Genomic DNA, 11,406 nt, shown 5'->3' on the forward strand with positions numbered 1-11,406 from the left:
TCGAGAATTTTTTTTTTTTTTGCTTTGAAAAACTTAGTGTTGGTTTGGCAGTATGTTAGGGATTAGATTATAATCTTGCTGTAGGATGAAGAAAAGATGTTTCTATACACCTCAGAATTCATTGTGCAACTGCCATCAGTACTTATATCATCAATAATGATTAGTCTGCCAGTACCTGTGGCAGCCATAACACCACTACAACCATTATGTTTAACAGATGAGGTATGGTTTGGATCTTGAGCAGTTCCTTTTCATCTTCACACTTTGCTCTTGTCATCACTCTGATACAGGTTCATCTTTGTCCCATCTGACCACAAGTTCTCTTCCATTATTCTGTAGACTCTTTCAAGTTCTTTTTTCACAAACTATAATCTGGCCATAATGTTTTTGTGGCTAACTTGTGGTTTGCATCTTGCAGTGTGGCTTTGTATTGTATTTCTGATTATGAAGTCTTCTGCGGATAGTAATACACATACACATTTGCCTCCTGAAGACTACTGATCTGTTGGGCAGGTGTTTAGCTTTTTCTTAACCATAGTGAGGATTCTTCTGTCATCAGCAGTGGAGGTCTTCCTTGGCCCACTAGTCTGTTTGCGATTTCAGAGCTCACCACATCGTTCTTTCTCCTTAATGATATTCCAGATCGTTGATTTAGGTAATCCTATGGTTTTTTCCTGTTCTTTCAGCCTCATAATGGTTGTTTAGCCTTTGATTGGCACAGCTTCTGACCACATGTTGAACAATGGCAACTATAGACCTCAAAAGCCTAGGTATCTTAGGCCTACACTAGTTAATTAAGGAAATACACCTGAGTAATTACAAACACCTGTGATGCCAATTGTTATAAACATTTCACCCTGAAATAGGGGGATAATGTAGAAAACATGTCATTTCTGCAAGCCCTGATCAAAATGTACGCAAATGCCCTTAAATGAATGTCTGCAATGTGTACTATAATCACGTCTGAATTGTTAGTTTTGTAATTTTAGACTGTGCAGCAGAGGGGTAAATCAAGGAAAAATGTCTTTGTTGCAAACATTAAGGCAGGGTACTGTAGCGTCTGAATTATTTATCACTTCACAGAATGATAGTTTTGACCCAGGATTGTTTTACATTTTATGAAAGCTGCAGCTTTAAATCTAGTGCATTAATTTACGTGAACTCATTTGCAGTAGTTTTCAAGAAGTTAACTAAAAACAATGTGATACTTGTTAAGCAGATTTATTTTTAGAAAACTATTAAATAATATACATAAACAAAATTATATGCTTTTTCATTTTAATTGGGAAAATTGATTTTTAAAAGAAAAGAGAAAAATTCCCTTATCTTTGCATTAATATCACACATGATGTAGATCCCAGCTTTGAACTAAATATTCTGGTGCCCCCAATAAGGCAGTTTCTCTTGGTTGATTTGTACACAGTGCTAGTATCTGCATCTTGCCAGACATCCATTGTAATGCTGTTCAAGTATAATTTTATTAATGATTGCCTTACAATATGTAAAAAAGTGCAATTAGTGACAAAGATTGCCAAAAGCATTTCAATGTTTTACATTTTCGTTCTCTATATATTTTAGAGTCAAGTTTGCAGGATTCAATGTGACGAGGCCTGATGGGGACCTGGGAAAATACAAATCAATTCCTCATCATCACAGAGGAGAAGTTCAGTTTTTGGGCAGGTTGGTGTTTTAATTTTATAATTAATAAATACATGAAAATCTTGATGTTAAGTTTCAGAAATATAAAAATAAAAATGTTGGATGTTATTCACAGTAAAATTGTAGTTGTCTTACAGACATTCACTGTTTTGATTTTTTTATTATTGTTATTGTTTTGTTGGTTGTAGCGCAATAGAAGTAGCTAGATAGAAATTTAGGTATGCATTTTCAGCTAAATTGAGATAATGAGGGTCATGGTCTAAAAACAAAAGTTAAAATGTAATACATTATTGTCTCATTTAGTTACTGTTACAGCTTTTAAAAACCTGTTTAAACATCAGAAAAGACATCATATACAAGTTTAAATGTACCAAGAGTATAATAGGGTAGCAGCATAAAAAATGCATAACTTGTTTAATGAAATAGATCTGCCTTTATATCTGTTGTTTTCCCCCTAGATGAATTACCAAAATGTCAACATAAATACAGTAGAAAACATATGCCTAGTGTCCACTGCTGCATGGCCTTTGTGTGATCTAATTTGAGACAGTCACCAACACGCCACCAAATGTTGCAATTGGGACAGTGGAACCGTATCTCTTTGGGCATTTTTTTTTTCTGTAGCTTGCACATGAGAGGGTAGAATGTCAGTGCCCGAACGGAACAATCATCATACCCCTTGTATTATTGCAGGCTACCACAGCGCAAGTGTTACTGACATCTACATTTCCCCTGAAACGAACCTTCATAGTTGCTACTTTGTGAACAGTACTTAGGGGGCTAATGTCTTTCTTGTCTTTCTACTTGATTGCAATCATTTTTCTTTTTGTCACATACCTATTCGCGCTACGGTAAAGCTTCACATGACCCAATTCATCAGGCTTATCACAGTGGTTTGGTCGTACAATGCCATATTAGGCATCACTTTCTCTTTTCCGTGTCAATGTCTGATGACTAATTCACATTGTCATTACTATTGCTTTATTCGAGATATAGTTCAGTTCATTTTAAAAGTATCTTTACAGCTTTTTGTTTGCCATTGTGTTTTTAGTTGGAGGCCCCGACCGACTCATGAGTATTAATTAATGAGTTACGGTAGAGTTTCAAAACAAAAAGAAATTTTTGATTTTTGCAGCATAATGTTGTTTTGTGAAGTAGATGGCAGCTGTCTACTGTCCTGAGCTTTATCCAGGCTTAAAAATGTGAAGTGGAATATACATCATCCCAAATCTGACTTGTGGTTAACTGTAATTGCGTAGAATTCCGAATTTGAGTCACACTTGGGGTTAATGACAGAAGCTGAAATGGATAACAATTTAATATATATATGTTCAGTTCCCTCCTTCAGTGTGCTGTGTTCAAAAGTCATATGTTGCAACCCCTATTTGATACATGTTACTTAATTCTGACGGCTGAATATTTTTTCCAAAAGAAATGTTTTCCGAAAAGCACACAAAGCAATGGTTCAACACATTAAACATCTGTTGCTGCATGCTGTAGGTGTTATTAACACATGTTCAGAATCTCTGGCAGCATTGGCTGTGCGGGGGCAGCTTGATGGCCAGCAGGAATGTGCAGCAGGCTGGCTCTTTTCGCGCCACATGGCAGTCACAGTGCGATGCAATCTGGTTTGTACCTCTTGTCATCGTAAGCGATGAACATTGTTATAGGTGCATCACGATCAGCTAGGGACCAATCAGCTGATGCTGGCACCTCACTTTAGTTTTTGATCTCTATCTCCAGGTCATGTGCATCAAAATTGGAGTCCAACAGTCCAATTCAGCGATAAAATATGCAAAATGTTGCCCACAGAGTATTTTGCTTTGCGTATTCACTTTGGTGTCACGCTAGATGTCAATGCCATATTGGTTCTTTTCTCTTCGCTACTCATGCACATACAGGGAAATCGAGGTGCAAATCCACAATGCTAACTTACCCTCTAGCAAAGATGGGTGAATTAAAATGTAATTGCGAGTTTTGTCCCAGTTTATAGCTGATTACTGTCCTCTACTCCTGAATTTCGATAAGTGGTTATCCTCCTTGAAAGAGTTAATTACTTAATATTTAAAGATATACACTGGTACTACACTCTGTACATCCCCTAAAAGCATAAAATATCTTTAGTATTATTCTTTCTCCCAGTTTGAGAGTGAGATCTATGAAATACTTCTTCTTTCGGCTGCTCCCGCTAGGGGTTGCCACAGTGGATCATCTTCTTCCATATCTTTCTGTCCTCTGCATCTTGCTCTGTTACACCCATCGCCTGCATGTCCTCTCTCACCACATCCATAAACCTTTGCTTAGGCCTTCCTCTTTTCCTCTTCCCTGGCAGCTCTATCCTTCGTATCCTTCTCCCAATATACCTAGCATCTCTCCTCTGCACATGTCCAAACCAACGCAATCTCGCCTCTCTGACTTTGTCTCCCAACTGTCCAACTTGAGCTGACCCTCTAATGTACTCATTTCTAATCCTATCCATCCTCATCACACCCAGTGCAAATCTTAGCATGTTTACCTCTGCTACCTCCAGCTTTGTCTCCTGTTTTCTGGTCAGTGCCACCGTCTCCAACCTATATAACATAGCTGGTCTCACTACCATCCTGTAGACCTTCCTTTCACTCTTGCTGATACCTGTCTGTCACAAATTACTCCTGACACTCTTCTCCGCCCATTCCACCCTGCCTGCACTCTCTTTTTCACCTCTCTTCCACAATCCCCATTACTCTGTACTGTTGATCTCAAGTGTTTAAACTCATCCACCTTCGCCAACTCTGCTCCCTGCATCTTCACCATTCCACTGACCTCCATCTCATTTACACACATGTATTCTGTCTTATTCCTACTCACCTTGATTCCTCTCCTCTCTAGAGCATATCTCCACCTCTCCAGGGTCTCCTCAACCTGCTCCCTACTATCGCTACAGATCACAATGACATCAGCAAACATCATAGTCCACGGGGACTCTTGTCTAATCTGTCTGTCAACCTGTCCATCACCATTGCAAATAAGAAAGGGCTCAGAGCTGATCCCTGATGTAATCCCATCTCCAACTTGAATGCATCTGTCACTCCTACCGCAGACCTCACCACTGTCACACTTCCCTCGTACATATCCTGTACAACTCTTACGTACTTCTCTGCCACTCCCGACTTCCTCATACAATACCACAGCTCCTCTCAAGGCACCCTGTCATATGCTTTCTCCAGGTCCACAAAGACGCAATGCAACTCCTTCTGGCCTTCTCCATCAGCATCCTCAGAGCAAACATTGCATCTGTGGTGCTCTTTCTTGGCATGAAACCATACTGCTGCTCACTAATCATCACCTCACTTCTTAACCTAGCTTCCAATACTCTTTCCCATAACGTCATGCTGTGGCTCATCAATTTTATTCCCCTGTAGTTACTGCAGTCCTGCACATCCCCCTTATTCTTAAATATCGGCACCAGTACACTTCTTCTCCACTCCTCAGGCATCCTTTCACTTTCCAAGATTCCATTAAATAATTGGTTAAAAACTCCACTGCCATCTCTCTTAAACATCTCCATGCTTCCATAGGTATGTCATCTGGGCCAACAGCCTTTCCATTTTTCATCCTCTTCATAGCTGTCCTTACTTCCTCCTTGCTAATCTGTTGCACTTTCTCCACATCATCCATCCTCTTCTCTCTCTCGTTCTCTTCATTCATCAGCCTCTCAAAGTACTCTTTCTATCTGCTCAACACACTCTCCTCGCTTGTATGTTTCCATCTTTATCATTTATTACCCTAACCTGCTGCACATCTTTCCCAGCCCTGTCCCTCTGTCTAGCCAATCGGTACAGGTCCTTTTCTCCCTCCTTAGTGTCCAACTTCTCATACAACTCATCATACGCCTTTTCTTTAGCCTTCGGCATCTCTCTCTTCACCTTGCGCCTTATCTCCTTGTACTTTTGTCTACTTTCTGCATCTCTCTGACTATCCCACTTCTTCTTTGCCATCCTCTTCCTTTGTATACTCCCTTGTATTTCCTCATTCCACCACCTGGTTTCCTTTTCCTCCTTCCTCTTTCCAGGTGTCACGCCAAGCACCCTTCTTGCTGTCACCCATACTACATCTGCTGTAGTTTCCTAGCTGTCTGGTAACTCTTCACTGCCACCCAGTGCCTGTCTCACCTCCTCCCTAAACTCAACCTTGCAGTCTTCCTTTTTCAACTTCCACCATTTGATCCTTGGCTCTGCCCTCACTCTCTTCCTCTTCTTGATCTCCAACGTCATCTTACAGACCACCATCCTATGCTGCTTAACTACACTTTCCCCTGACACTACTTTGCAGTCTTCAATCTCCTTCAGATCAACTCTTCTGCATAGGATGTAATCTACCTGTGTGCATCTTCCTCCACTCTTGTACGTAACCCTATGTTCCTCCCTCTTCTTAAAAAATGTATTCACCACAGCCATGTCCATCCTTTTGGCAAAATCCACTATCCTCTGACCTTCTTCATTCCTCTACTTGACACCATACCTACCCATCACCTCCTCATCTCCACTGTTCCCTTCACCAACATGCCCATTGAAATCTGCTCCAATCACCACTTTCCATCCCTTGGGTACACTGTTCATCACTTCATCCAACTCACTCCAAAAATCTTCTTTCTCACCCATTGCACACCCAACTTGCGGTGCATATGCACTAACAACATTCATCATCACCCCTCCAATTTCCAGCTTCATAATCATTACTCTGCCTGACACTCTTTTCACCTCCAAAACACTCTTGACATACTGTTCCTTCAGAATAACTTCTACCCCATTTCTCCTCCCATCCACACCATGATAGAACAATTTGAATCCACCTCCGACCCACCTGACCTTACTCCCCTTCCATTTAGTCTCTTGCACACACAATATACCAACCTTCCTTCTCTCCATCATATCTGCTAACTCTCTCCCCTTACCAGTCATACTGCCAACATTCAAAGTTCCTACCCTCAGTTCTACTCTCTTTACTTGCCTCCTCTCCTCCTGCCTCTGGACACGTCTCCCCCCTCTTCTTCTCCTTCTTCGGCCAACAGTAGCCCTATTTCTGCAAGCACCCTGTTGCCTAACAGTACTGGTGGCAGTCGTTGTTAACCCGGTGCTCGACCAATCCGGTATGGAAATTTGTAGTATTGTGCACATATTGATTTGGCAAAATTTTACACCGGATGCCCTTCCTGATGTAACCCTCCCCATTTATCTGGGCTTGGAACCGGCACGAAGAAACACACTGGTTTGTGCATCCCCCGTGGCTGGGTTGAGATCTATGAAATACTAATTACTTTTATTATGACATCATATATACTTTGAAGCCTACCTTGTACTATAAGCATGGCAGCTTTAAAATAAGGAATTGTGTTATTAATACACTTAAATAGTCTAGTCCTTTTTTAAATATGTGTGCTTGTTCCTAAGCAGGTTATTGATGTAAACATTTTATTCATGACTATTAGACTACCAATTGCAAAGCCAGTTTTATGCATGCCTTTGATTTTTTTCTTTTGTTTAAATCTGAAAAGTCTGAAGTAGAATTAATCTTTAATATTAACTGCAAAAGCCTAAAATATTTTTGTTTTCTGTGCAGGTACAAATTATTAAGGTACTCAAAAGAGCGGCAGCACCTTGATGGTTTGAACAACCTGAACTACATACCTGAAATAAGAATACATAGTTTATATAAAAATATTACTGTGAACCTCACTCCAGAACTCGCGCCTATTGCAGACTATTGATCCTTATTAACATGCAACCTTTTAAAGAAGCTATTGGAATCCATCTCAGACTGCCATTCATGGTAGTTTAAATACAAAAGCATGGTGCCACTTTGCCAAGTTCCTCTTTTATTATTCATATTTTTATTTATTCTGAAATGTATATATTTAATTTGTATACACGTACTATGTTGAACCCATTTAATTGAACATTTGATTGTGTGTATATATCACACCATGACACCCACCAGTGCTGACCTTCACAGTTCAAATCACTTTTTAGTTTTAAAGAACAAGGAAGTAAGCAAACAAAAAAGTAATATGTTTACGGCAATGCCTTAAGTAAATAAATCAGGCTTTATATCACTGTATCTCTTGTCAAAATAAGCCACACTTCTAAGTCTAATTGTACTGTCTCTTATATTAAATATTGACTGTACAGCATAATGATTTTACTCGTAATGCTTGAGGTATTTTTTTCTTTTTCTTTTTTTTCTTTTTTTTGAAATGAAAAAACATCTTGTATAGGTTATTTTATATATATATATATATATATATATATATATATATATATATATCAATCATGTAAATGGTCTCTCTGCTGTATTTTTATTGTTTTATTATCACGGTTATTTTTATGTAACCTAAACATTATTCATTCTCTGAATTTGTATTGTATTGTAAATCTTGACTGCATGAAAGCATATGTAAATACAGGCCTTTTAAAATTGTTTAGAATATTACAGTTTTATCTTTTGATTTGTTTTTTTGGCAGCTACAACTTTTCTTAATATTTAGATTAATAATATCATTATTAAATGCTTGTGTTTAAAATGGGGTAATTAAAAATATTTAGGTATTTTATTTTTGGGAATGGGTCTGGGTGCTGCAGGGGCAGTGGGGAAGAAGAGTATTTCTTAGGGTGACTATCCACAACATTCGCTAATTTATTGAATTGTAAATTAATTTGTTTCCCTCAGATGTTTTTTATTTTGCATTTTTGTTGTAAAATTCAACATTTTTGTTGTATGATCAAATTTGAAGTGCACTGTTTTAAAAAACTATTTAGCGTTATATGCTTATGAAGGCATGGAAGGCAGACACAAAATGTTCCTAAAATTGATGAATTTGGGATATGTGTGCCGCAACGGCTCAATGCCAGAATCCTTCTATAAGTCACGTTAGTGTAGTTTGATTGCAGCGTTTAGTATGACTTGATAATGAGCTACTAATTTTAACATGCTGCATTATTGGAATTTAGCCGGAATGAGAGGACATACTGTTTTAGTCCTTGAATGGCATGTGGAGTAAATCTGGGCCATGAGAACTTTAATATATTAAAGTTTTGAGCACTGCACATATGTGCAAATAAAAGGCTTTTATTTTTATACTTGTTATATTCTTTAACTATTTATCTTTTTTCTTAATTTGGGCATACATTTTCCTATTGTTAATGACTTTCCAAATGTAAATGTTACTTTTTCATAGTCTGATTTGGTGCTTTTTATAATTTGCAGAATTGCCAATTCTTGTTAGTTTCTACAACACCCAATCAAGAAATACAGACTTAATTTGAATCTATGTATTGTACATGATTTTTAGTTTGGTGTAATATTTTGTCTACACATGAATTTAGCCAAAGTTAAATTTTATTAAGAATCTCTCCAAATAAATGTGTAGACAAATGGCAGAGAGAGAGAGAGAGATTTTGAAATGGGCATTGTAATGCCAATGTTTCTTCAGTACAAGTATTTCTAAAGCTTAGTTCTGATTTTAAGATCTTGCCTTCTCAAACTGAAGCTAAATGTTTGACTGTTGTAATGTGGTCCAAAGATACTTAGATGTTTTTGGTAGCCTATCAGTCTTGGATACAAATTGACAATAATTATACTGAGGGAGCCTGTAACATTAGGTCCATTATTTTCTGGGATGCAGTTTATTATTTATTAAAAGAAAATTATAAACATCAGTGTTTTTTTCCTGGCATCCACAATTTAATTTGTCATACCTAGTTGTTAGCTAGTATCTTCATATTCAGTCATAATTTTAATCTTTACAAATGAAGGCAAACAACCCTGAGATCAGTGTATTTATTTTTGTTCAATGGACATTTTTAAAGCTGCAGTCAGTGGTCCAGGGTGTGTACATTTAGTTTAGGAAACTTTTTTTTCTTCCAGACAGGCAATTTGTATTTAATTGAGTAGTTCTGATCCCATCTGCCTTCTTTAATTGTGGTGTTCAGCCTGCATGCTAAATTAACAAACTGTTGTTAAACTGATAGGGTACACCCCTTCTAAACAGTGAGGCCAATTGACCTACATAGCCCATTTATATTTAAAGGGTAATCCAAAAAATATGCAAGTTTTATTGTGGAATAAAGACAAGATAAGTGGGTTTTCTGCATAATTATCAGTATTTTGGCTTAAAACAGAAAATTGATTATTGTGCAGTGAATATTTAATTCAGAGAGCACTGTTGGGGGGTGTACATGGTGCTGAATGTAAACAAGTAGGGAAATAAAGTGTAAGCAAAGAATCTTTGGAAATCATATCCTTACACCCATGTTTATCTTTGCAAATAGAATGCTACAAGTAGTTTAAATTATGTTCGCTCAGTTTCCTTTTTATACTAGGCAATACTTAAACGAAAATATATATTAAAATGCACCTAGATCTAAAATGCCAAGCCACTGGCTTAGCTAATAGTTATTCTGTGGAGCAACTCCTTTTGATTTTCTGAATGATCATATATCTGTCATTTAAACTGTTTTAAAATATTTTGTAATGTATACAGTTTTACAGTATTCATATTTCTGTGCCTTGATTTTTTTTTTTTTTTTTTGGTCCGCTAAAGATGTAATTGTTTTTAAGTTAAATTGTGAGTGCACACTTCTTAGTATTTCTTACCTTCCAGAGACTTTGCATTTTATTTTGAGCAAAAAATAGTGTGTTCGTTACTGGGGACTGCATTTGCAGCAATATTTTTAACAGCAAAAACAGATTTAATGGTATACAATGACCTTTTCAGTGCCCATTTTTTCCCCGTCCGAATTATAAATTCCAGCTGATTTGATGTTTTCCAGTAAAGTATGCATACATTGTGATATTCTGTGTCCTTTACATGTTTCATTCTAGGATGCAGAAAAACTCAAGAGTTAGTTACACTTACAAATGTTAATTTCATACAAAGTAACATTGTGAGCTCAAACTGTAGATATTAATATTGTTGAAAATCACTTACGTTTGCTTTTATCATAATTCAGCATTGCAAATGTCCCTCCCTCCCACATATTTATTTATTGTACACAAATGTGTGTAGTGCCACAAGGTAGAAAAGTTGTATTTAGGAAATTGATAGGATTTTTTGCAAAGGTTGAGAAAACTCATTCATTTCTCACCATGGTAGACTTGCAGGGTGCTCATAATGGTGTATGATTGTTGAACCTGCAAATGTGTAGACACTTTAACAGGACTAATAAAATCACTGCATTATAAAAAAACAAAAATGCTTTGTTCTTAAATGTAATCATTTAGATTGATGACAAAAGTATGCCATTTAATATTATTGTTAATGAATAATGGTAAAAAGTCCATGTTTTTAAGGGTGCACATTGTAAAGAAGTACAGTAAATAATCTGATACTTGATAACTAAATTATTTGAGAAGAACCTTGTCTGCCAGGGTATCATTTATCTGTGCTTCATCCATCATTTAGAGATACACAGACACTTAGTACACTATGTTTTGATATTAGTCAGACAAAGACAGTTAACACTTTTCAAACTTAAAGTTTTGAAAGGCATACTGCTATGCTGGACCTTCTTAAAATGTATACTTACCTTAGTAGGGACAATTTGCAGAAATAAGTTGACTCAAAATTAATTGCACTGAAAATATTGAAGTAGCACAGCTGCAGATGAACTTCCCAGTGGACTGTAGTCGTCTTAAATTTTTCATTTGAAATATTTGTATATTTTTTATCATTAATGTCTTTTATGAAAATAAATGCTAGTAAAACAAACA

General features: G+C 37.0%; 1 protein-coding gene across 2 annotated transcripts in view; it reads left to right on the forward strand.

Moving 5' to 3' along the window:
• The window catches only part of b4galt6 (UDP-Gal:betaGlcNAc beta 1,4- galactosyltransferase, polypeptide 6), a 116,371-nt gene extending 104,967 nt beyond the window's left edge, over nt 1-11,404 (forward strand). The window contains exons 8-10 of one of the 2 annotated variants that reach the window (XR_007935360.1): nt 1,579-1,680; nt 7,258-9,875; nt 9,907-11,404. Coding sequence is in view for 1 of the 2 variants with exons in the window: in XM_028803626.2 (XP_028659459.1) it covers nt 1,579-1,680; nt 7,258-7,405 (250 nt within the window). In the remaining variant the exon portion in view is untranslated. Of the gene's footprint in view, nt 1-1,578; nt 1,681-7,257 lie in introns of both variants that reach the window. The other variant, XM_028803626.2, reaches the window with a different exon arrangement.
• Nucleotides 11,405-11,406: the final 2 nt, after the last annotated feature.

This window comes from Erpetoichthys calabaricus, chromosome 6 (genome assembly GCF_900747795.2).
Source record: "Erpetoichthys calabaricus chromosome 6, fErpCal1.3, whole genome shotgun sequence".
In the NCBI taxonomy this organism is placed as follows: Eukaryota; Metazoa; Chordata; class Cladistia; order Polypteriformes; family Polypteridae; genus Erpetoichthys; species Erpetoichthys calabaricus.